This window comes from Dreissena polymorpha, chromosome 5 (assembly GCF_020536995.1).
Source record: "Dreissena polymorpha isolate Duluth1 chromosome 5, UMN_Dpol_1.0, whole genome shotgun sequence".
In the NCBI taxonomy this organism is placed as follows: domain Eukaryota; kingdom Metazoa; phylum Mollusca; class Bivalvia; order Myida; family Dreissenidae; genus Dreissena; species Dreissena polymorpha.
In genome coordinates, this window is record NC_068359.1 from 92,548,489 (window position 1) to 92,575,617 (window position 27,129).

The window sequence follows — 27,129 nt, forward strand, 5'->3', positions numbered from 1 at the left end:
AAGGACAATCATTTAAGGAACCTTACTACATTTATGAATAATGGCATTGACTATATTTTTTATTACTTTTAGAAGTATGTTAATAAATAAAAAACAATAAGTACCTTCATAAGTCTTAATAAAATTTATTTTATATAAATTAAAAAAAATCCACTTGATACATAATATAATAATGTTAATAATACTTTAACAGTATGCTGCATAAATGCTTTCGAATTATTTATTAAAACCCAGATTCACACAAATATACACATCTGAAAGGAAAAATAAATCAAACATCAGAAAATAAAGCATCTCAATTCAAATTGTTAAACAGTTACATTTGGTCATTTGGACATGATATACATCAACTTCTATCTATTATCAAATTTCACAAATTCTAAAATAACACCCATTGTGAAAAGGTTTTCTGTTAGCTGTGGTGGTTGATTTCCAGGTTCAATTAAATGAATATTTTTCACATCTATTTCTTGACAGAAAGGCCCAGGATAATTGCCACCATCCATTCTTGTTGTCTGAAATAACACAAAACATAATTTTACAAACTATCAACAACAAATTAACACATAAATATCACTATTTTTATAAGTCCGAATTTAAACATATCCGAAATATAGTACATCGAGTAAAAGACCTACTTTTGATTTCAGAAATAGTTGGTATCTTAATTAAAATAAATCGTTCCCAGAACATTATAATAATGAAACTGTTAACATAAAATGCTCACAAAATGCCTGTTGAATTAAGTTAACATGTGTTTTTGTCATGGTATTGAATAAAGAAATAGCGTCCCTTATACTGCACATTGACCATGCTCTAAAATATCCATTATATATAACACCTCAGAGATATTGGTCCTTCTATATCTATATGACCGGTTTCAGCCTATAAAATGCGATAGAGGAACCTAATAGTATATGGACCGATCACTATTTTTGTATATGGACCGTTCGGGGTTACATACCACTAAATGTGCACTGTGTTGAAGTGTTTTATTGAACAGCATTGACACTATTTCAGCTTTAACAAGAGTTAAAAACAACAACTTAATTTAGAATAAACGAAACGCTTATCTCAATGCCAAGTTAATCCAATGTTTATAACAATAAAGTCGAAACGATATTCACTTCCATTTTCTATTCCTCCAACCCTTTATCGAAACTTATTTTAAATAACACTATTTTATTGTATTCCTATCGAAGTTTACCTTATGTATGATAAACACACAATCCGAAATACGGTTTGCATTCATTCGATGCCGTAAACAAATAACTAACTGTTAAAAAAACACCACGTCCGACATCCAGAGAATTTAACTCCAACTGGAATGTTTCATCAGAGAAACTACGTCACACGATATATGTCATCGTTTGCGCATTCAGCTTCATGAAAAATAAAAGTACGGAAAGCCGGTAAAACACTGTACAATGATACAGGGGACACTCTTCGGTGTAATATAAGAAATAGTAAACTCCACTTCGGTCCCAATGGCATTATAGTGACCAGCCAGGCAGCCAAAAACTGTATATGGACCTCAGCCTACGGCTTCCGTCCATATACGGTTTGTGGCTGCCTGGCTGGTCACTATAATGCCATAGGGACCTCAGTGGGGTTTACTATTTCTTAAATACATTTCTTGACGATTTAAAAAGCTGAAAATTAGAAAGCGTTACAAATTAGAAACAATGGAATAATTTGCAGAGTTTTGTTTTTATCGTTGTATTTTGTGACATTATGAGAATTGCATATATAATGTATAAAAAACACCAGTCATCGTATTAGCAGTGATGGCCGAGTGGTTTCAGTGCTAGACTTAAACTCCAAGGGTCAGTGGTTCGAGCCCAGTTGCGTAGTACTTTTTTTTCTGTAATTGTATTCTAGTTTTTTACAGAAGCTATTTAGTTTCATTGTTTACATTCATCAAATTTAAAGGATTATATGACAAACTTCAATACATGCCAAATTCTGTGAGAACGTCCCTTTATCTAATTGGTTTTAAATAATTTTGGATTACAAAGATGTATGCTAGATGTAGATATGATGTAACTAAACAATTTACTGACATTGACTCAAAGACATAAAAAATAACCAACAAAACAAAGTTTTTTTTCTAAACTTAGAAGTAAAAGTTACGTAAATCAGGACAGAACTTTAGGTCAAGAACCAAAAACGAATGTGATTCAGTGATCAAGACCTTTTATACAATGGTATTGATTGATGCAGATAGAAACTGGCAATTGTTCTAATCATCTTGGTACATTTGAAAATAAACATATAGGAGTTGAAATAAAAAACAAAACTTATCATAAAGCATCACTTGGAACAATTTGAATGAAGAAACAATGAAATAGTTGATTATGGAAGAAATAATTTAATGCTTATTTTCAATTTATAGCTTACTGTTTATTTATATTTATGATTTTTTAATTACATCAATTTAGGAGTGTTTTCAAATTTTAGTTCTTGACTTTTTTATTTCTGTACGTTACAGTGCTTTGTTAAACACATTGTACACCTACAGTAATGTTAAGCAGGCAGTTTTTACTAGGGATGCAAGAGGTTACAAAAAACCATTTACCGGTTAACCTTTTGCCGTAACCGGTTAGTAACCGGTTAACCGATATACCTTAAGTAGTTAAAATGTTAAAGTACATGTATACCGCTCGTACCTGTACTCTCTATAGAAACGAAAGTAATTTGAGATCGCTTGCGTTGATAACATGTCTGTTTCTTAATAAAATGTCTTGTAACATTTATTTAATAATTTTGTAAATGTTTGCTATATATTAATTTTTGTCTTGCGTAAAAGAACATGAGTAAAAAATTAAAGAATTAAACAATGTTCATTTTCACGTGTCATTAACTTATTTTTGGTTGGGCCGCTTACATTACGTTCGCATCGTATCGCTCACAAATGGGGTGTTTCTTGGTTTATTATGCTCCTTCAAAAAGAATTTGGGGGGGAGCATTTAGTCACCGCTTCGTCCATGTGTCCGTCTGTCCGTCCGTCCGTGCACAATTTTTGTCCGGGCTATTTCTCAGCTACTAATGACAGGAATTCAATGAAACTTTATGGGAAGCTTCACTACCAAAAGAAGATGTGCATATTATCAGCGGGTTCTGGTCGGATGATTTTTCACAGAGTTATGGCCCTTTGAAATTTTCCATTAACTGTACATATAGTGCAATTCTTGTCCGGGCTATTTCTCAGCAACTAATGACCGGAATTCAATGAAACTTCACTACCAAGAGGAGATGTGCATATTATCAGCCGGTTCTCGTCGGATGATTTTTCACAGAGTTATGGCCATTTGAAATTTTCCATTAACTGTACATATAGTGCAATTCTTGTCCAGGCTATTTCTCAGTAATGAAGCTTTATGGGAAGCTTAACTACCTTGAGGAGATGCGCATGTTATTTGTGGGTTCTGGTTAGATGATTTATTTAGAGAGTTATGGCCCTTTAAAGATTTTAAGTTGCTTAACCATCCATCGTATTATTTTGTCCAAAGTTATGCCCCTCAAGACGTTTCCTTTTATCTGAATATATAGTGCAATATTGTGACAAAAAAAACCTTTGGGGAGCATCACCCGTCTCCGTCAGTTTCTTGTTCTCTTTTAATTTTATTATAAATGTGTATTAATAATTTATTAAATTAGTTTAATTATTTGCTTTCTTAAATAAAACTTGCCTCAGACGGTAGTGGTGGCTTCATTGATTACGTAAATAACTAACAATGATTTTAATTTCTGAGAAAACAAATAAGACGTAAACTCTACAATATTATAACTACAAATACAATTCTTGATCAAACTGTTACTTATAAATACTTTATTTTCGTGAGCAATCAGTGTTGGATATTGGTTAACAAACATCAAAATAAGTCATCCAATGCAAGACCTATAAAATATGTTTTTGTCCAATGTCTCAACTGAATTTTATTGCGAGTTTGAAAAACGTGTTTATTGCGTCTGCGCTCTTAGTCCCCAACTGCCCGCAGTTCGCTAGTTAAATTTTCGCGAGTTAAACAAACAAGTGCCAATTATTAAAAGGTAACCCCTGTTTGTTACCACAAAGGTACTACTTTATTACTTGATTACCTTGTTTGCTGACACGTTATTTACTATCGTCGATGGTGCGGCATGTTGTTCTTACTAGTCGCAAGCGTAAATTGGCAGTATGTCAAGCGCAAAACGTAAAATCTTATAAATTGCATTATAAAAAAAGAAAAAAAATATTGAAAGAAAAAAATGTAATAACATTATTTTCCAGGTTAACCTTTTCCCGAAATGTAACCGGTTAACTGGTCGTTCTGGTAGGTTAACGGGTTAACCAGTTAACCTCTTCATCCCTAGTTTTTACTGATATTTTGTCTTAAGCTAAGAATTAAAATCGACTTATAATCAGTTTTCTTGACAAATTTGTCACAAACCAGCAAAAGTGTAAGGATTTAAGCCAGTATGAATTTGTGAAAATTAGGGTCTTTTAGTGGACATAAATCTTTTGTCAAGAAATGTAAACATCATTCGGGATTAATCATAATGTTTGCTTACATATTTATTTTATTTGCTCATTTAAAAGCATGTGATGAAAAAGATCTGACACTTGTTGTGATTTCATATAAAAATTCATTAAATTCGTCCAGAAAACTCATTAGTTAGCTTGCCAAAGGCTTGCTGACTAACATAATTCCTGAACTCTTTTAATGAAATATGGTAAGAAGAGACAACTCTTGCCAGATCCTATATGTAGTGTACAGTAGTCAACATGTTAATTTTAGTTGAATACAATCATTTATATGAAAACAACTTATTTATTAGCTCTACTTTTCGAAGAAAAATGAGAGCTATACTACTTGCCCTGGTAAGTTTTGTTGAGGTCCACTTTATTCCTAAAGTATCAAAGCTATTGCTTTCATGCTTGCAACACTTACTATCATACGGGGACTTTGCAGGCAAAGTTATGTAACTCTGATTGTCATTTTGACACAATTATGGCCCCTTTTATACTTAGAAAATTGAAAATTTGGTTAAGTTTTGTGTTTTGGTCCAATTTACTCCTAAAGTATTATAGAAGATATTGCTTTCAGACTTGAAGCACTCGCTAACTGTCATAAGGGGACTCTACAGGACATGTTGCATAACTCTGGTTGTTATTTTGACGGAATTATGGCCCTTTTTTTGACTCAGTAACTTTGAATATTTTGTTAACTTTTGTGTTTAGATGCACTTTACTTCTAAAGTATCAAGGCTATTGCTTTCAAACTTCAGATACTTTCTTACTATCATGAGGGTACTGTACCTGGCAAGTTGAATTTGACCTTGACCTTTGAATGACCTTGAATCTGAAGGTCAAATAAATACATTTTGCTTAAATTGCCAGTACTTCTTATTTGATTCATACTTTGACAAAACAATTTTATTTTTGAAATATCATCATATAAATGACCACATCCCCACATTATTCCACCTCTCCACCACCCCCACAATTTTTTTTTTAAACATGTTAAAAAAAGCACAAATATTTTTTTTTATTATTTTATATTTGAAAAATGTTGCTCAAATTGCCATAACTTCTTTATTTATGATCAGATTTGATTCATACTTTGACAAAATAACACTTACCTGACAAACCACAATGGACTCCACCCAAACCATCCCCCATGCCCCACTTTGACCTATTGCTTCTATTGAAAGATCATCTAATAGATTACCACACACCCACATTATACCCCCTTCTCCACCCTTCCACCCCCCTATTACAATTTTTTTTAAACATGGTAAAAAAACACACACAAATATTTATTTATTTCATTTTCAAAGAACGTCCAACCATCCCACCCATGCTATTACGATAAAACTTGAAATAAAATCTTATTAGTTTGTTTTAGGTCTTCACAAATGTTCAATAGATTGTTTAAAATATACCTGAACTCAGAATCGTCTATAAAGTACAACTCCTTTAAAACATAAGGGATCAATATGTTTTAATTATGGTCCTTTCTTTCACTTAGCATATGACTATATTACCTTTACCTTACTGAATATTAACAATTTCCCCATGATGGCTTACGTTATACTGTCAAGCACTCGAAAAGTCGAGCGTGCTGTCTTCTGACAGCTCTTGTATTGTATAATAGTAATAGGTAAATTTTAGTTGAAAAAAGGATGTCCTAAGCAAATCCATTACCTAAGAATGATGTTTATGTTCTTAAAGTAAGACATTTTAATTTTAAACAATCACACTTAAAGCAGATCACAGAGATACAAAAACTTTCAAGAGTTGGCAGTACCTCGCATGTCTCTGCTTGCAGACACATCGTTCATGTACATCATGGCCTGCCTGTGCATCTTGAAGATCTACCAGAACAGACACCCAGACATCAGCGCCAAGGCTCACTCCTCGTACCTTGTCATGGCGGCAATCATCATCATTGCTGTCATAGGAGTGGTAAGGGTGTGATAGGAGTGGTAAGGGTGTGATAAGAGTGGTAAGGGTGTGATAGGAGTGGTAAGGGTGTAATAGGAGTGGTAAGGGTGTAATAGGAGTGGTAAGGGTGTGATAGGAGTGGTAGGGGTGTGATAGGAGTGGTAAGGGTGTGATAGGAGTGGTAAGGGTGTGATAGGAGTGGTAAGGGTGTGATAGGAGTGGTAAGGGTGTGATAGGAGTGGTAAGGGTATGATAGGAGTGGTAAGGGTGTGAAAGGAGTGGTAAGGGTGTGATAGGATTGGTAAGGGTGTGATAGGAGTGGTAAGGGTGTGATAGGAGTGGTAAGGGTGTGATAGGAGTGGTAAGGGTGTGATAAGAGTGGTTAGGGTGTGATAGGAGTGGTAAGGGTGTGATAGGAGTGGTAAGGGTGTGATAGGAGTGGTAAGGGTGTGATAGGAGTGGTAAGGGTGTGATTGGGGTGGTAAGGGTGTTACTGGAGTTGTAAGAGTGTGATTGGAGTGGTAAGGGTGTGATTTGAGTGATAAGGGTGTGACTGGAGTGGTAAGAGTGTGATAGGGGTGGTAAGCGTGTGAAATTAGTGGTAAGGGTGTGATAGGGTTGGTTAATTTTGTAACAGAAGTGGTAAGGGTGTGATAGGAGTGGTAAGGGTGTGATAGGAGTGGTAAGGGTGTTATAGGGGTGGTAAGAGTGTGGTAGGAGTGGTAAGGGTGTGATAGGAGTGGTAATGGTGTGATAGGAGTGGTTAGAGAAGGGTTATAATAAATCTACATTGGTTATTTGATGTTTACTTCTGCTGAAAGAACGTGTGAAAATTATGTCATGATTTTTTTGTCAGACTATGTTACTAAGTTTATTGTCTACAAAATACTTATGTATGTAGTCATATTTTATGTATGGTTCCTTAACAATTTCGTTGATGAGACAGAATTTATGTACATTAGAAAATGACTACAGACTCCAGAACAGTCTTTGTGAAATGTGTTGCCATAGGTTTGCATTATGCTAAAGATAAAACATATAAGGGATGCTTTGGAGTTGGTTTGTAAGAATTAAAGCTGAAGGTCATTAGTTTGATTGATTTAATATTAACTTACTAAATACCAAAGAGTGTTTGTTTAAGGCTATAAATTAATTTATAAATTTGATTATGTTTTAAATTAAAATGAAAACTGTACTTTACTATATACTGGATATAGGATCATTACTGCCTTGAGATTGTTTATTGATTTTTTTAAATTTAATAATTGTTCAATTACAGGTGTATGGTAACAATATTTTCTGGATCCTATTTGCCATTGCCTACATGTTTGTCTCCCTTCTACTGAGTGTCCACATCTACTATATGGGCAGATGGAGAGTAGGTCAGTATCATGGTACCCTAAGAACAATAAAACAGATGGTATTAGCTCTTATAGTGACAGGTTATAATGCACCTTATGAATATGTCCAATAGAAAACACATCAATTTTGTAAATGAAAAACCTTTTGATTTTGTTTAGATTTAAATAGGAAAAGCATAGCTATTTTTTTATTTTGATAGGGGATTCTTTTTATATTGTTGTTTATTTACCTATAAACAACAATTTGGAATGTCTGATAAATATATTTGGAGAACAATAAATTAAAACAGTGTGTTATGAACTTTGCCTCTTTTTGTTTATTTGCTGGTTGAACTACATGTACAATTATTAATATTTTTTTTGGGGGAAATCACATCAACACCCTCTATATGTGTTAAATGTGGCCGTATTGAAGATTTAAGTTCAAATATGTTCATAAATACATTACGCTGTCCCATGTTGCAGATCGCAACCTCTGTCATCGGCTGTGGTTGCTGTTGATATCAGACTGGATCAAATGCAGTCGCCCAGTCTATATGGTAACAACAGCTTTAGTCCAGTCTATATGGTAACAACAGCTTTAGTCCAGTCTATATGGTAACAACAGCTTTAGTCCAGTCTATATGGTAACAACAGCTTTAGTCCAGTCTATATGGTAACAACAGCTTTAGTCCAGTCTATATGGTAACAACAGCTTTAGTCCAGTCTATATGGTAACAATATCTTCAGTCCAGTCTATATGGTAACAACAGCTTTAGTCCAGTCTATATGGTAACAACAGCTTTAGTCCAGTCTATATGGTAACAACAGCTTTAGTCCAGTCTATATGGTAACAACAGCTTTAGTCCAGTCTATATGGTAACAACAGCTTTAGTCCAGTCTATATGGTAACAACAGCTTTAGTCCAGTCTATATGGTAACAACAGCTTTAGTCCAGTCAATATAGTAACAATATCTTTAGTCCAGTCTATATGGTAACAACAGCTTTAGTCCAGTCTATATGGTAACAACAGCTTTAGTCCAGTCTATATGGTAACAACAGCTTTAGTCCAGTCTATATGGTAACAACAGCTTTAGTCCAGTCTATATGGTAACAACAGCTTTAGTCCAGTCTATATGGTAACAATATCTTTAGTCCAGTCTATATGGTAGCAACATCTTTAGTCCAGTCTATACGGTAACAATATCTTTACTCCCGTCTATATGGTAACAACATCTTTAGTCCAGTCTATATGGTAACAATATCTTGAGTCCAGTCTATATGGTAACAATATCTTTAGTCCAGACTATATGGTAACAGCAGCTTTAGTCCAGTCTATATGGTAACAACAGCTTTAGTCCAGTCTATATGGTAACAATATCTTTAATCCAGTCTATATGGTAACAACATCTTTAGTGCAGTCTATACGGTAACAATATCTTTAGTCCAGTCTATATGGTAACAACAACTTTAATCCAGTCTATATGGTAACAACATCTTTTGTCCAGTCTATATGGTAACAATATCTTTAGTCCAGTCTATATGGTAACAATATCTTTACTCCCGTCTATATGGTAACACTATCTTTAGTCCAGTCTATATGGTAACAATATCTTTACTCCTGTCTATACGGTGACAACATCTTTAGTCCACTCTCTATGGTAACAACATCTTAGTCCATTCTATATAACAATAACATATTTAGTCCAGTCTTTATGGTTAAAATATATTTAGTCCAGACTGTATGGTAACAATATCTTTAGTCCAGTCTGTATGGTAAAAATATCTTTAGTCCAGTCTGTATGGTTAAAATATCTTTAGTCCAGTCTGTATGGTTAAAATATCTTTAGTCCAGTCTGTATGGTTAAAATATCTTTAGTCCAGTCTGTATGGTAACAACATGTTTAGCTCTACTCCAGTCTAAGAGCGTGCAATGGCTTTAATGATGTGAACAAAGATAACATTGAGTCTCGCTCAGGGAAAACGGGGCTCAATGTGTAGGCATCTAGATAAGCTTGTGAAGTCCATGCAGTCTTATCAGGGACAACTCTTTCCACCTTGGATTTTTTTTTGTAAGAAGAGACTTCGTTTATATGCAAAATGCCATAAAAGCGAAAAGTGTCATCCCTGGTTAGCCTGTTTGGACTGCTTAAGCTAATCTGGGACAACACTTAATTCACATGCATTAAACACCGTTTTCGAAGAGGGATACTCGAATCAAGATTTCATTTCTTAAACATAAGGTTTTTCTTTGTTTCAAAATCTTGCATATTGTCTGAATGCTATTTCTAAAAGTGCAATTCTTAAACATACGTGATTTTGTTTTTATGTAGCAATAACAATTTTGTAATAAAAGTCAATTTAATCAGTCCATTTTAAGTTTTAATAACTTCCATTTTTTCATGTAAAAATCTCAAATATGAATGACCATTGTTTAAAAAAATATGTGACAAAATTTTCAGTATAAGTAAAAATGGCATATAACAAGGGTTTGGTAAATAATACTTTCTGAAATGTATAGGATGCTATGATTGTTTATCTATGGGAACGTAAGTTTGCAACTTTTTTCATGTTATCTGACTTTTAAATGAGTGTTTGTTATTCTGTTATTTTACTTTCAGAATCGATTGATACTTCTCATCATTGGAAACATCGTAAATTTTGGAATGTAAGTACAGTGTAGAATTATTTCTTAGGCTGGGTTTTATCGTCATTTTCAATAAAAAAAATAACAACAACATTAAGTTTGACTTTAAGTCATCAAAATTTACATTAAAAGTTTGCTGTCAGGTGGATATTGAAAAGGGTTGATGTACAAACTGATAGTGATCATTCAATTATTTAAATAATTACCTCACAAATGCCCCACCAAACCTTAGTTCTATATCCTTTGTAAATTTATTATTCATTTGTGTGGCAGAGTCACCAATGTACATGCGTTGTTTACTTATCTGTCATTTGTATGGTGGTCTTTAGGCCTCAGTCACTAATCCACCTTTGTTCTTTCAGAGCCATCTACGGCATAGTGAAGAGTGGGGGGAAAGACTTTGCCAGCTACTTGCTGGCAATATTTATTGGCAATTTGCTTTTATATACAACGTTTTATATAATATCAAAGGTAAGTTACTTGAAAAAACTCCTTAGATTAGATGTCATTCTTCTTACAATGTAATATTTATGCCCCCCCCTTCGAAGAAGAGGGGGTATATTGTTTTGCACATGTCGGTCTGTCCGTCGGTCCATCCCCCAAATGGTTTCCGGATGATTACTCAAGAACGCTTAGGCCTAGGATCATGAAAATTCATAGGTACATTGATCATGACTGGCAGATGACCTCTATTGATTTTCAGGTTACTAGGTCAAAGGTCAAGGTTGCGGTCAAGGCCACGCTTGGGGGGGGCATATGTCTCCGACCGCGGAACACTTTTTTGTTTGGATTCTGTGTGTTCGCTCTTTTGGTTTGTTTTTAATCTTTATATGTCATAGTCAGCATGGATTTGAGAATCACTAAGCATTTAAGTAGGTCAACTTGTACCATGTACAGACAAGGAGTAATTTGGGCTATTTAGAATGCGATGTCTTGTATATAAATGTAAAACTATGTACAAGGTTACATTCGTATTATTTCAAAAAGTATTTTTTGAACCTGCAAGTGTCAAGGCTCAAATATTAAGTGTGTAAGATCATCAAGTGGTCCCCTTCCCCAAGGCGACTGGTCATGCCCTTTTACACATGTGAGGGGTCTAGGGCCATCTTGGGAACTATTGCGACAAGAGGGATTAAACCCCACAAATATATTAACCATAATGTGAATTTGTGCACCTACATATTTTTTTGACATTTTTCGAGTTATGAAACAAAGTGGAATGTGGGGGAATGCTTGTTCTCATTTCTAGTTAGACAAAGGCATGAGAAATTATACTTCTCATTAATAATTTCCAAAGATGAAAATGCTATTTACACATCATTCTAAATATAAAATGATAGAAAAGACAGTTGATACTGCTGAGTAAAATTCAAATTAACTTCCTTTAAGGAGTACAACAGTAACAATTTAATTCCCAATGTCAGGATTCACTTAATTTCTTAGAAAGGCAGGTGAATACTAGCCCAGATCAAGTTATTGTAACATATGAGCCTCCCTATATGAAAACTGGGCTAATGGCATGTGTGTAAATTGTCGTCCCAGATTAGCCTGTGCAGTCTGCACAGGCTAATCTGGGACGACACTTTACGCACATGCTTTAAGCCCGGTTTCCTCAGAACTCGACTCATTTGAGCCTCACTCTTGGAAAACTGGGCTAATGGCATGTGTGTAAAGTGTGTCCCAGATTACAATGTGGAGTCTATACAGACTATTAACTGGGCTAATGGCATGAGTGTAAAGTGTTTCCCAGATTACAATGTGAAGTCTATACAGTCTAATCAGGGAAGACATTTTCTGCTTTTAAGGCATTTAAAAGAAAGTCTATTCTTAGCAAAAATCAACTTTAGGCTGAAAGTGTCGTCCCTGATTAGTCTGTGCAGTCTGAATTAGCCCGTGTGGACTGCACAGGCTAATCTGAAAACAGGATGTACATGCTTTAAATCCTGTTTTCATAGAGCAAGGTTCATATCTATTTTGCTTGAATATTGCAGCATTTTAATAATTAGATGTATTTGTTGCTTACTGCAGCTGCTAGCTCATGAGAAGATTCCACGTCTGACCATTCTGCTGATCGTCATGGCTGCAGTTACCTGGGCATTTGCATTGTATTTCTTTGTGGCACATCTCACATCCTGGCAGGTAGGTTTGACAGTTGACAATTGCACATTGGTAAAATATCTAATCCAGGATAAGATTGTGTAGGTAAACAGACAGACAGGCTTTGACTTAAATGCTGTTTATAAAAAATCCTTATAAACAAACAAGCAAGAGAAAGTTCTTAATGTGTAAAAAAATTCAGGAAGAAAGTTCATAACTTCAATAGTCACAACACAGTGTTTAGACTCAACATTTTATTTACCCACTTAGATAATAAATATATACAATTAAATTAGTGAAAAAATCACTGAAATTTCTTGTATATTCATTACATGTGTACACTCATGTGTATGCTCAACTTCACTCTCACCCATATTAGCCCTGTTCTTTGCTTTTATTCAAATCTGCCTGTCCTCCCATATTTGGATGGGATTTGGTAATGTGGATTGACACTGATAGGCCCTAACATTTAATTTATATTTATAAGGGCAACTGTTGAAATATCTGACAAACAGACTCTGCAGAGCAACAGAACAGACCAGTCTTCACTAGTTTATAAAATAAACAATGAAACATAGTATCCCGTTCTGATAAATAACATCCACCATGCCCCAATGGCATCAAAGAAAGCAGTCTTAATTCAGTTTGTATACTAAAAATTACAATAAATGGTATTGACGGTAATGTTTTTAGTGGAAATAAGTTTTGGTTCCAAAAATCAAACTTGTACACAATCTTGCATAAGTATGCTAACACTGTGTCTTTTTGTATACAGCTGACGCCATCAGGGTCACGAGAAGGCAATGGGGAGTGTGTGCTGTTCGAGTTCTATGACAAACACGACGTCTGGCACTTCCTGTCGGCTATCAGTCTCTTCTTCTCCTTCCTGGTAACTGACTCTTGTTGCTATGGTAACATGGGAGGCGGAAAACTACAACGGGCGAGGCATGGTATGGTATTACGCAAGGGGGGGTTAGAGGGTTAGGGTTAGGGTTTGGGTTAGTGTTAGGGGTCGGGTTAGGGTTTGGGTTAGCCTAAACCCAACCCTATCCCTAACCCGACCCCTAACCATAACCCTTACCCTAACCCTTTTTTGGGGTTATCACCCCTGACCATGCCTCGCCCGTTGTAGTTTTCCGCCTCCCTGGTAACATTGACAAGTATGGTAACTATGTCAGGTTAAACAAGGCAGCTTTATAAGTTATTTGTAATATGAAATGCAATAAATAATGGACTAATTGTTCAAAATAAAATAAACATTACTTGTATGCAAAAAAGAGTAACTAAGATTAAAAAACCACTCAGTTTCTTGCTTAAAAAAAAGTGAGAGACGAGAGACATGTTTTATTAATGGATTACAACAGTACATTGGTGAAATTGAGTTATTGAATGTGATATCAGACATCTGGCATGTTAGGATGAAGCAGTGTGCTGTGTACAAACCTACCAAGTAATTTCATCTGACTATTATTAGATTTAATACATAAAAACTTTCCACCTAGACTGGATTCATTGTTTAGAAGACATTTCCTTCAACAGAAGATTCCATAATAGCAATAATTGTTGTCCCTGATAAGCATGTGAAGACTGCACAGACTAATGTAGCATAACACTTTACGCTCCTGCATTAAGCCTTGTTTTCCCAGAGCAGTATATAATTTCACTGTTTCAACAAGTTGTTTTGTGATTTTAGGTATTGCTGACATTGGATGATGAGCTAATTCTTGTAAGACAAGACCAGATACCTGTCTTCTAAATGGCTTGCCGATGTTGGAGAACCAAGCACCAGAACATTGGTTCTATCTATATTTTGTTAGTTTAGAGCATAAAAACAGTATGTTTTCTCTTATTTAGGTACCTGTATTTTCAACTGTAAGACTTTTATCTTCTATTTGAACTTTTTTAAGTGCATAAAAACAGTATGTATTCTCTTATATAGGTACCTGTATTTTCAACTGTAAGAGTTGTGTATTTTATCTAGTTGTATTGCTAGTTTTCGGAAAAACAATTTTCTAATACATGACTTACATGCCTTACTGACCTATCTGTGTTAAAGACTACATTACGCAAGATTCCAAAGACTGTATTCATTTACAAAATGAGCATTCTAACACCATGTGATAAAGCTAATGTGATTTGCTGGCGATTTTAATTCATGTAGAGTAAATGTTGATTTGTTGAGTTGATGAATTTTATTTTAAGCGTAGCCATTTGGACATGTATTTACATTACTGTTCCCGAAGGAACAAGTATTTTTTTGTTTATTATTCATTTCATTTGTTATATTTATTACTTTGTTTGTTATTTATGTGCATGTACAGGTGCTTTCTAAACTGTTACTGTTTTATTGCAGATGTAATGTCTCATTTCTTTTGTGTATAATCACTGTATAAGTCAGTTTTGAAATTAAATTGGAAGGGCACCTTAATATATACTGTGAAATCACTTACTTTAGAAAAGGATAATTTTTATGCTTCTTAATAGTTCATAATAGTACATAAAATATTAATCATTTTTTTGTTAACATGATGTGTTATATTTGCATGCTAAATATGCCGTTTTAGTTTGAAATTCTCTATATTTTATTCAAATTTGCCAAAATACAAAAAAAACATTTGAACTACATATCCGAATATCTTTTTAAAATATGTAAATAACAATTTTGTTTGTAATGCTTTTCTTTTGTTATATAAAGCGCACAAAATGCACAAGTTAAGGCTTAACGTTCTCATTTTGATAGAAATCATTGTAGCAAAGAGAATATTAAGATCTTTCCTTTCAAAAAAAAGTTTAATATTTTATCATTTTTGGCGATTTATAACAGTTAATTTGGTTAACTGTTTGAAGCTTTGGAAGTTTGGTGTCACAAAATGACATTATCAGAAAAAAAGGCATGCAATGTACAGTGTTGTTTTAAACCTTTTTAAAAAAACGCGTGCCTTTTTGACATATCTCTTTATGTTAACCCCATTATACCCTGAAAACTAAGAGTCTAACACAATGCACATTGTTTTGGTTTCAATAAGCAAGCTGTAATAATAAGAGATTTCTTCCAGATTGGGTTGTTACATGAATCAATACATGCATTTTTGTTTTGAAAGTTGACATATGTGAACTAAAACTGTTTGTGATTTTAATTGCGCCCAATTTGTATCATGCAAATGTAAGTGATTCCACTTTACTTAAGTATGTCTTGTGCTGAGAAGGGACCGATTGATACAAATGGCCATGGAAAATTGTTTTGCTCTTTTATATGCTTTATTTTGATATGAAAATATTTGGGCAGTGCTCTTTGAAAAAGGTGTTTAATGCTCATGCGTAGTGTTGTCCCAGATTAGCCTGTGCAGTCTGCACAGGCTGTTCAGTGACTACACTTTCCGCTTTAATGATATTTTTTATTTGAAGAAAGTCCCTTCTTAGCAAAAATGAAGTTTAGGGGAAGTGTTGTCCCTGATTAGCCTGTGCAGACTGCACAGGCTAATGTGGGACGACACTTTACGTGCACACATTAAACCCCTTTTCACAGAGCACGGCCCATTTCATTTCAGTACATCTTACATCATGTCAATACGGTAATTTCTTTAATTATGTTAGATAATTTTCAATTTTGTAAAATAATGTCTTGCATTCTGTGTAAATTGTATATATTCATTATTAAAGATAAAGCATTATAACATTAAGTGATTGATTAAGTGACACACCACAGAATGATGAATTAGCAATATTTTTGTTGTTGTTAAATTCAATTTTTCCTCATGTTTTGATATTCATTAAATTCTACAAACAAGAGGTTTCATCGTTTTTATTCATAAGGTATTCTTTTTGTTCGACCTGTATATTGCAGTAACAATTCTCCTGTGTAGGCATGCATGCTTGGGTGGATGTGTGCTTTAAAGATTATCTGGACTGTAACTCTGTCCCTCGTGTAATTTTAATAGAACTAGACAATAAACATTCAGTTATTCACAATCATCAAACAACTTTTTTCATGTAACATGGCTTGCTATGTCAAATGTGGGTATAGAACAGCTTATCTGGTCTGCAACTTAGGCATTCATTATGAGTAATTATTTTAAAGGGGCCTTTTCACGTTAAATATTTGATATGTTATAGTTCAAAATGTACATTATTATCATACACTTTCTTATGTTTTTCCGTATTCTAGTAATTATGGATGTAAACTACAATGTAAAGAAATGTGAAAAATAAATGAGAAAAAAAAAAAATTGACAAAATTACAAACAAATGTTTGAGATTCGCAAATTTTCATTGTTATGATATTTGTGAGGAAACAGAAATACTTACCATTAACAATGCTCTAAAATATCCATTATATGCATCTTTTGATGATTTAAAAACCTGAAAATGATAAAGCTTTGCCATGCAAAACGATTAAATAATTTGGAGATATTTTGTGACACGAGGATTGCTTATATAGATTATAAAGTATAAAATCATGAGCACGGATGGCCGAGTGTTAGACTTTTACTCCAGCGGTCAGTTCTTCGAGCCCAGTTGAGGGTTACTTTTTTTCTTTAATTCTATTCTTGTTTTTTACTGCAGCTTTCTAGATCCAAAGTTTACATGTATATAAAGCATATTTCAACTTCAATATCTGCCAAAATATGTGAAAAGTTCCCTTTAAAATAATTTACCACAAATAACAACCATGTTCACGTGTTGCATGTCACGTATGTCTCACTACCTCAATGGTCAAGGTCACTTTCAGAGGTCAGAAGTGGACACAAACAACAGCTTGTTAAGACTGTTTCATCATCATATAATAACTTACGACAAATGACCATCATTTAGACATTGCACATTATATCCATCTCCCTACCTTTAAGTTCAAGGTCGCACATAGAGATAACAAGAGATGTGTTCGTCAGAAACACAATTCCCCCTATTGCGCCACTTTGAAATTATTATTTTTTTGACCTTTGACCTTGAAGGATGACCTTGACCTTGAACTTCCACCACTCAAAATGTGCAGCTTCATGAGAACGCTGCTTTGAAATTAAAAAAATATATTGATCTTTGACCTTGAAGGATGATCTTGACCTTGAAGGATGACCTTTACCTTGAACTTCCACCACTCGAAATGTGAAGCTTCATGATAACGCCGCTTTGAATTTTTTTTTGTAACATTTACCTTGAAGGATGACCTTGACCTTGAAGGATGACCTTGAACTTCCACCACTCAAAATGTGCAGCTTCATGAGTACGCCACTTTGATTTTATTTTTTTTAACCTTTGACCTTGAAGGATGACCTTGACCTTGAACTTCCACCACTCAAAATGTGCAGCTTCATGAGATACACATGTATGCCAAATATCAAGTTGCTATCTTCAATATTGAAAAAGTTATGGCCAATGTTAAAGTTTTCGGACGGACAGACGCCATATATTTGACCTTTGACCTTGAAGAATGACCTTCACCTTCACCTTTCACCACTCAAAATGTTCAGCTCCATGAGATACACACGCATGCCAAATATCAAGTTGCTATCTTCAATAGTGAAAAAGTTAAGGCCAACGTTAATTTTTTTTTCGAACGGACGGACAGACCGACATACAAACATACCGACTGACAGACAGTTCAACTGCTATATGCCACCCCACATAAAAAGTCATATCTGGCCATAAAACGGCTTGTTCACAGACTGTAACGTTGTCATTCATCATGCAATTTTTAAATGACTGACCACGAATGACCAACATGAGATGGCATGTTGTGTGTAATGCCCATCTTCTCACCTTAATAGTCACAGTAACATTTAGAGATCAAAGGCCAAATTTGTTCTTTAAAGAGCTTATCCCTAATGTGACTTAATCATTCATCATGCAAAGACGATGTGTTCTGTTTACCATCAGTGTTCCAAACACATAGATCATGGTCACACTTGAAGGTCAGACTAAAATGTGGCCATGAAAAAGCTTGAGGGATGAGTATTGAAAATGTACATATAAACATGTGTATGCATGATACTTGATAATACAATCTTGAGGTTATGCAGTTAGAATTACAAATATATTTTCTTTTATAAAAGGCTATTGCAATGAAGTAAACTAACCACATTGATTAAACCAATCTTTATTCCATGACATGCCGTGAGAACACTAATAACACGGGAGAATCTCACATACACCACAACAAACAGACATCATGACATAAATAATATTCTTAATAAGTTAATTTAAATATTAAATCCAGTTTATTTATTTGTATAATGGACATTCAAAATTAATTAATAAAAAATTAATCAAATTTAATGTAAATAAAGTTGTTATTCAATGCATTTTTTTCTTCTGAGAGCTGTTAAAAAACCAACAATATAACATACATCCATACATTCAGCAGACAAAATTAAAAGCTAAACAAAAATAAAGCAACAACATTCATTGATAATAAATAACAAAAAAGATACAACATATAAATTAAAATAGTGGTTTAAACAATCTAACTATTCTACTATAAAGTCAGACTTGTAGAAATCAACATATACAGTCCATTACACCAAAAGGAACCCTGCTTTGTTCTATACTAATATGAGAGTATCACACCAGGATATGATAAAAGAAGTTGGGATTTGCCATTTCAATGCAGACTAGTTCAAGGATAGAATTTGTTGATAAAGTTTCCTAAATCTAAAAATGGACATACGCATCATGACAAATGCATTTGTATTTATATGCAAAATGTTGACAGAATTTAAACAATCTGCAAATGTGCTTTTGTATCATCAAACAACTATAAAACTTCATTACATCAAAAACATCAATAAATTACATCATAAAGCAATTGTTTTCAGGTGTTTAGAAATTGTTCATACTATGAAACATTAACTCATTAATGCCTAGTGGACTCTCCCATCCTTCTAAATTGGATCAATTTCCAAAATAAGGGATGTCTAGTATATTTATTTCTATATTTAGAATATTTCTTACAGGAATTCCATAAAGCAAACAGCGCAGACCCTGATGAGACACCATCATGTGGTGTCTCATCTGGGTCTACCCTGTTTGCCAAGGCCTTTTTTCTAGACGCTAGGCATAAATGGGTTAAAAAAATCATTGATTTTCCACATGAAATTAACAAACAAATTCTACAACCTTCTTACATGCCTTCTACAATGTTTGTTACAGAGATGACCACATGTTCTTTAAAACAGCCGATACTTATAAAGAACTCAATCAAGTGCATATTTACATTCGTTCAATGATTTATGGGATATGATATTATGTTGATATTGCACAGAAATTGCTTAGCAAAATGCTAAAATATGTACATGAATGACATAATGAAAGCAAAATTTGTAGCAAATGTGCTTTGGCTCTGTAAATTGTCTGTGTCTTACACATGTAAAGTGATTGGTCAGTATTTGCAGAAGTAGAATGGAACAATTCACTTTGTAAGGTTACCAGAATGGACTTCCACTGCAATCTGAAAAACACTGTTATCTGTATGGAAAATGGTTGTCAGCACTATTTCGAAGGATTAGCTTGACTTGGGTACACAAATATGGACATAAACTGAACAATCAATCTTGGAAAACAATAAAATAAATATAGGATGGATTTAGCTAAAGCGGATTGGCAGGACTGTCACCCCTTTTATTTTCATACCCCACCCATTTAAATTGTGACCCATTCTTTTTTTTGTTCCTTTTTCATGTTCAATGTTCTACAGACACACCCAACAAGATTTTTGTAGATATTGACAATTGTAAAGAGTAACATACAGTATTACTTGATTTAACACAGTATTACTTGATATTTATATCAACTCTTTTTTCACGAAGAACATACCTCATGGGGTTGGTAATTTAATATAAGTAATTAAGTGGAAACTGCACGATTAAGTCTCTTACACTTTACACAGTTCACAATCCAACAAGGTCTCCCTGCCCCTTTCAGATAGTCCCCACCCACTTCTCAGCATGTTTTAGTCTGGCTTACTTCCTAGCATTGTACACAAACACAAAAGGTATCAATAAAAGGTACACCCATGTGACATAAGAAATATCTTAAGTTGTTGTAATTGTAACACACGTTTTATCAACTATGCATACATTATCAGATACCGGTAATGATGTAAACACAACTTACAACTTTTAAAGGGACCAAAATAAGCAGCAGCATTCAAAACACCCAATCATTCTCAAATATAAAGACCACAACAAAATTGTAATTAAAACATTAGTATTTTCTTTTTGCACAAAACAACAACAATATGTAATTCTATGAAAACAGTCATTTGCTAAGCAAACAAAACACTCAAGTATAAATTAATATTAAAAAAATAAATGAACAAAACAAAGTTGAACCAGCATACACTACCTAAGCTTACAGATATAAACAGTGTTCTTTAAAGACAAGTACATTTCAATAATTGTCCAACAAAGAACACTCCTCATACTAATAGTAACCATGGCAATATGAGAATGCCTACCACACATATGATGCAAAAGCTTGGAGTGCCATGATTCAAAATAGATAAATGACAAGATTGTCTATAAACACAGATCACACAATGGATTTTTCTGATCACATCTGACGTATTCATAACCATACAAAAAAACTTTCCAGTGTGTGCCAATAGAAAATAGTTAATTGTCTTCTAAAGGTAACAACAAATAAATACTTTTTTATGTTAAGGCATTGTAATAATTGAATCATTACAAATTTAACAAGAGCACCCCATAACGGGTGCCAACGCTCGGCTGCAGGTGCAGTTTTGAATAAATGAAAGCTTATAAGAATATTTTTTTAGAGGTCTAGTGACCTTGACCTTTGACCTAGTGACCCAAAAATGGGTGTGGCGTGTAGAACTCATCAAGTTGCATCTACATATGAAGTTTTAAAGTTGCAGGTGGAAGCACTTTGATTTTAGAGCCAATGTTAAGGCTTTAGCACGACATCTACGGCGGACGACCGACACGACGAGCTGGCTATGACAATACCTCGGGTTTTCTCCGAAAACAGCACAGCTAATAAAATTATGCACTGTCAAATTTGAGTAAATATAAATATTTAAAAACATTTATTAGAGAAATCACACCTGTTAACAATTGTTGCCAGAAATTTTAATAATCATCAACTCTACTTGTCTTACAAAGACTTACCTACCCTAGCTTTCAAGATATGAAGGATAATTTCCCATAATTTTATTACTAGACTTGTGTTTGAAAAATACTGACAAACAAAATGTCTGATTTCCTTGTAATACGTAGATAATTTGAAAATGTGAAATACACAACAGCAGACATCATAATATCTTCCAAAAAAAGATTGTACATCAAAACTTTCAATCGATGAAAGTTACAAAGCAGATTCTAAGAGGTAGAAGGATTTTGAGAAAGGGCAACCTTCGCCTAACAACACAGATAGCATCCCCTAACAACACATAGCAACATTCATGATGAGCTTATCATTTATTAACTTAACAAATAAAACGAACAGTTTGTGTACATGCCAAGCATTAACCACATAAATGCATGGTTTGTAATTAAATTCAAACATTATGTCAATACATTCAAACATTATGTCATTCAATTCAAAAGTTTTTTAACGAATGTTCATCTTTTTTACTGAAACTGTAAAGAACAATTTATCTTTTTTGTGTTTAGAACCCTATTTTAAGTCTATTTCCTAGAAAACCGCATGAAAATGTAGTTTTGAGAAAGGTTGCAAAAGGTTCCCATGTAAGGGAACAAATCTAGGAATAGTAGACGGCAGGGTTTTGGGTTTTTAATGATCTGTAAGTATGATCTTGCATCCAGAACATTTACTATCAACAACTATCACATAGCTGCTATATCTACTGATAATCTCTTCACGTGAGGAAAGTGTGGCCTATGTACACAACGAAACATGAAACTGCAATAAGCCCAGAACACTTTTGCATTAAGATACTTTGTGCATTAGAAAAGAGCATGCAATATCGAGAAATTCTAACGCTAACATCATAGTTGCTTACAACAACCATACAGGATGTAGAGCTCAGATCACCAAGAAGTGTGATGTTGGGAGCTATATGACCCGCCTTGTGCAAAAATGGTTTATATGCCACATGCAGCCAGCATGGCTCCAGAAAAGCACGAACATTTGTACAGTGTGGTGAGGAGCTATCATGTCTGCTATGAAGTCACGCTATGTTTTGTGGTCTCATTAGCGAACAGAGTAGCCCTTGACCAGACTGCAGAAATGCCCAGGCTGGTCTGGAGCCATAGAACTTTTTGCACAATGCGGCTAATATGCCACCAAACACCATACACATTTTTTTTCAAACAAACCATTTTGTACTAAAACTATATTTTGCATTTGAAACATCAATAAATTCATGTTCTATTGAGTCTTTAATGTGCACTGCACTTATGAAACCTTTGATAATTTAACATAAAAAACGAGTTTAAATTAAATTTTCAGTATTGTAATAAAATTGCAATCACTTATATATCATTTAGTTTACAACAGCTCTCATGTTGCAGATAAACCTAAATGTGAAACGTGTTATTCTTCATTTTTCACCAAACTCTTAAGAAACAAAAACAAACAAAGCCAGCGTCCTATTCACTACATCAAGCCAACAGATGTAGAGGGGAGAAACCTTATAATCATTAACTACGTAATTCCAGTAAAATCTTTACTTCTTCAATAATCTCATAAGATCACAGTGTCCTGCTGGGATGACCTGTCTTGCTGTGATGACCTAGTTAGCGATCCCTCACGTGACGTGTGCCGTGATAGGCGGGACTGTGAGCTCTCGCGGGAGTGGTCACCGCGCCCTTCTGACCGCTTGCGACTCCGACGGAATATCTTCTTGAGACTGCCTCCGAGGGACCGGGATTTCTTCAGATTGGGAGCTTGGTCCTGCTCTTTCTTCGCTCGATGTAGATCTATGTCGTCTGCAATAGTAAAAGGGAAAACAATATGAAAAATGCATTTAAATGAGTCGTGTTCTGAGAAAACTGGCCATAATGCATGTGCGTAAAGTATTGTCCCAGATTAGCCTGTGCAATCTGCACAGGTTAATCAGGGACGACACTTTCCGCTTTTATGACATTTTTCGTTAAAATGAAGTCTCTTTTTATCAAAAAACCAATTTAGGCAGAAAGTGTCGTACCTGATTAGCCTGTGCGGACTGCACAGGCTAATCTATGACAACACTTTACGCACATGCATTATGCCCAGTTTTCTCAGAACGCAACTCAAATTATTTTAAGGGTTTCAGTAAAACTTTTTTATCTGATCTGACTATAGCGTGTCACAGTAGTGACAAATACACCCCAATGCTGAATGTAGCAATATGTTACAATACAAAATTGGACTCTTCGGAATGCTCAGTAGATGCACCATACAGTTTCACATAGCGAATTTTAAACCTTTGGGCCTTGTGGTGTTAACAGAAAAGTCTATAGTAATTGTAATTTTTAACTTTGGATAACATTGCACATGCTAAACATCATGTCATAAGGAACAATTCAACTTGAAGTAAGTTTCAAAGTTGCACATTCAAGAGTGGAGGAAACATTCTACATTCAAACGGACGGACAGCCAGGTGGACAGATCTCCAAAGTGATTCCAGTATAGCCCCCTTTACTTCTTATCTGGGAGCAACAAATGTTTAGATTATAAATTATTATATTCTCAAGTAAGAAAATCAGCAAATATAACAACTTGTTCTCTTGAATAACAAGATTCTGATGTTACTCACGCTTAAATAGTTTCCAAGTGCAATTTGCTTTCATGTGGAAACAACTTCTTTGAGTCTCTTATAGATTCAATAAACAAACAAAGCTGTGTTTTAGAAAAAGCTTAATATGTTTAAACAATGCACACATCAAGGGCCCATTACACAATAGAATCTATTGAAATGTACCTTGTAAAAACTTGCTTTAACTTAATTATAACAACAAATTATTCCTATGCATTGTGCACAAAGCAATGTTCATGTACATTTAACTACGATTTAAGCCACCAAATGTTAGTTAACATATTATGTTAGTAAACATATAACATTATATTATCTTTCAAATGTAATTAAATTAAGTGTTCATTTAAAAACTATTTAAGGATTAATTAAGTATCATTAGCCAATTTAGGACAAGTATTAGTTTAATCTAAATATGCACATATTTGTAAACAATAATTTCACCAAAGATATAAGTAAATGTACCAACTATTAACTGCATTTAATTCATTTAATATTAAACATTCATAGTTGAGTGTCACTTTTAGACGCAGCAAATGCAAAATATTTATTTGCATATATGGAAATTTAATGCACATTCCCCAGGTGCTCATTCAACCATGTGGTTAGCAAAAAGCTGCAAAAGCAAGTAAAAACAGCCTTTAACTGCTTGTTGCAGGATAACATGATAAACAGTCAAATATTTGTTGATGCTATTTTCATACAAATGCCAGTAATACAACATTACAGTATATTTTATAAATTGTGATTACTTGGGCATGTTATAAAAGCAATTAATATCATTTAGAAACATATAATTTTAGCAAAGGATATAACTTACAAACAAAGATCTGAATAGACAATATAGTATTTACATTATTCTAAGTGTACAAAATGAACTAGCATGCCAAAAATTTTACAAATAGCTTTTCATTTTAACATGATTGTGTGAACATTACCAAAAAGTTTCTTGAAAGATTGATTGTACATGTACTTATAAATTAAACTATTCAATAAAGTGCTTTTATTCTATATCAAACTAGAGCATTGTCACAGACATGACGAATACCTCCACATGCCGCATGGACACAGAATATTTTGCATGTTGTCATCACAAAAAACACCGGACACCATGCACATTGTTTAAAACGCATTAAGTGACCCTGTGACCTAGTTTTTGACCTGCCATGACCAATGTTCGAACTTGGCCTAGACATCATCTAGATACAACTTCTGACCAAGTTTGGTGAAGCTCGGATGAAAACTACTTGAATTAGAGAGCAGACACCATGCTCAATGTTAAAAACGCACTTAGTGACCCCGTGACCAAGTTTTTTACCCAGCATGACCCATATTCGAACTTGACCTAGACATCATCTAGATACAACTTCTGACCAAGTTTGGTGAAGCTCGGATGAAAACTACTTGAATTAGAGAGCGGACACCATGCTCAATGTTAAAAACGCACTTAGTGACCCCGTGACCAAGTTTTTTACCCAGCATGACCCATATTCGAACTTGACCTAGACATCATCTAGATACAACATCTGACCAAGTTTGGTGAAGATTGGATGAAAACAACTTGAATTAGAGAGTGGACACTTAATACGGACCAACAGACAGACCGACAGACCGACCGACAGACAAGCTCACTCCTATATACCCCCCTAAACTTCCTTTGTGGGGGTATAATAAATTCATCCAATGGGCATTCTTCATATGTACCATGTGACAGTCCAATATATTCCGGTATTGGATCCAAAAAGTCTGTATTTTTTCCATAGTGGACAGTTGAGTACAAGTGCACGAAGCAATTGCATTGTAAGGATAAAAGCCGTTACAGAGAAAAAGTATCCGAATTAACAATAATTAATTCTTAGTAAAATGCAATTGCTTATAATCCACACGTTTCTCGTGAATATATTCAATAAGTTTCACAGGTTATCGTGCTGCAAATAATGATTATACATGCATATTCATTAAAAATCAACAACGACCTTATGAAAGGGATATAAAATAAAAAGCTTATAGACGTTTAAACTGTTCAATATGTGATATATTTGGATTTGCACACAGTTTGAAGTCATATTGGACTGGCCTTATTGCTCGTCCAATATGACTTCAAACTGTGTGCTCATCCAAATATATCTCCGTATTGTACAGTGAAACCTCTAATAACCTATAAATATTAAAAATATTATTTTCTGGTTAAATATAAGGAAAGAAAATCAAGGTCAAAAGTTGCTACAATATTGCGTTGATATAATACACTGTTATTGCGCTATGGAAAGCAGATAAGGCAATACAAAATGGTTAGAAACAAACATCTGTTTATAAAAAAAGACATATGTCACATTATATGACTACATTTTATATGCTGAGATTATAACAACAATGGGATTGTATAATGCTGCTGAATAAACATGTGGATAAAGAAGAGTGGTTGAGTGGAAAACTATTGTTTCTACTATAGAAAAGTTGACCAGATACAAACCATTTGAATTATTTCCATACAGTCTTATAATTGTCTACTGCAACACTGTAAAATTAAATTATGACTGTTTACACTGTAAAATAGCTATCTGCTACTATAGTGATACTTTTTTATGTCCTTTCTCACCAGGAAAATCAAATTACAACTCTAAACAATGTGAAAGCTAGCTGCTACTATAGTATTAAATGTGAAAGCTAGCTGCTACTATAGTATTAAATGTGAAAGCTAGCTGCTACTATAGTATTAAATGTGAAAGCTAGCTGCTACTATAGTATTAAAGACTAAACAATGTGAAAGCTAGCTGCTACTATAGTATTAAAGACAGCAAAGGCCACACAAGATATTGAGCCTCTTTCCGGGAAAACTGGGCTAAATGCATGTGCGGAAAGTGAATTTGCACAGGCTAGTCAGGGACAACACTTTCCGCC

At 34.2% G+C, this 27,129-nt stretch overlaps 2 protein-coding genes across 9 annotated transcripts in view; one reads left to right on the top strand and one right to left on the bottom strand.

The window, feature by feature from the left end:
* Positions 1-16,304, top strand: part of LOC127882170 (SID1 transmembrane family member 1-like) — a 59,123-nt gene extending 42,819 nt beyond the window's left edge. For 2 of the 3 annotated variants that reach the window (XM_052430652.1, XM_052430653.1), the window contains exons 15-22: positions 6,315-6,451; positions 7,710-7,812; positions 8,257-8,330; positions 10,393-10,439; positions 10,781-10,889; positions 12,447-12,557; positions 13,291-13,404; positions 14,209-16,304. In XM_052430652.1, the coding sequence (XP_052286612.1) occupies positions 6,315-6,451; positions 7,710-7,812; positions 8,257-8,330; positions 10,393-10,439; positions 10,781-10,889; positions 12,447-12,557; positions 13,291-13,404; positions 14,209-14,271 (758 nt within the window). In that variant the 3' untranslated portion in view covers positions 14,272-16,304. Of the gene's footprint in view, positions 1-6,314; positions 6,452-7,709; positions 7,813-8,256; positions 8,360-10,392; positions 10,440-10,780; positions 10,890-12,446; positions 12,558-13,290; positions 13,405-14,208 lie in introns of those variants that run through there. The other variant, XM_052430654.1, reaches the window with a different exon arrangement.
* A 2,289-nt stretch (positions 16,305-18,593) lies between these two features.
* The window catches only part of LOC127882171 (phospholipid transfer protein C2CD2L-like), an 86,169-nt gene continuing 77,633 nt past the window's right edge, over positions 18,594-27,129 (bottom strand). For 5 of the 6 annotated variants that reach the window (XM_052430658.1, XM_052430657.1, XM_052430656.1 and 2 more), the window contains one exon: positions 18,594-23,422. In XM_052430658.1, coding sequence (XP_052286618.1) covers positions 23,178-23,422 — 245 coding nt within the window. In that variant the 3' untranslated portion in view covers positions 18,594-23,177. Of the gene's footprint in view, positions 23,423-26,701; positions 26,747-27,129 lie in introns of all 6 variants that reach the window. The other variant, XM_052430663.1, reaches the window with a different exon arrangement.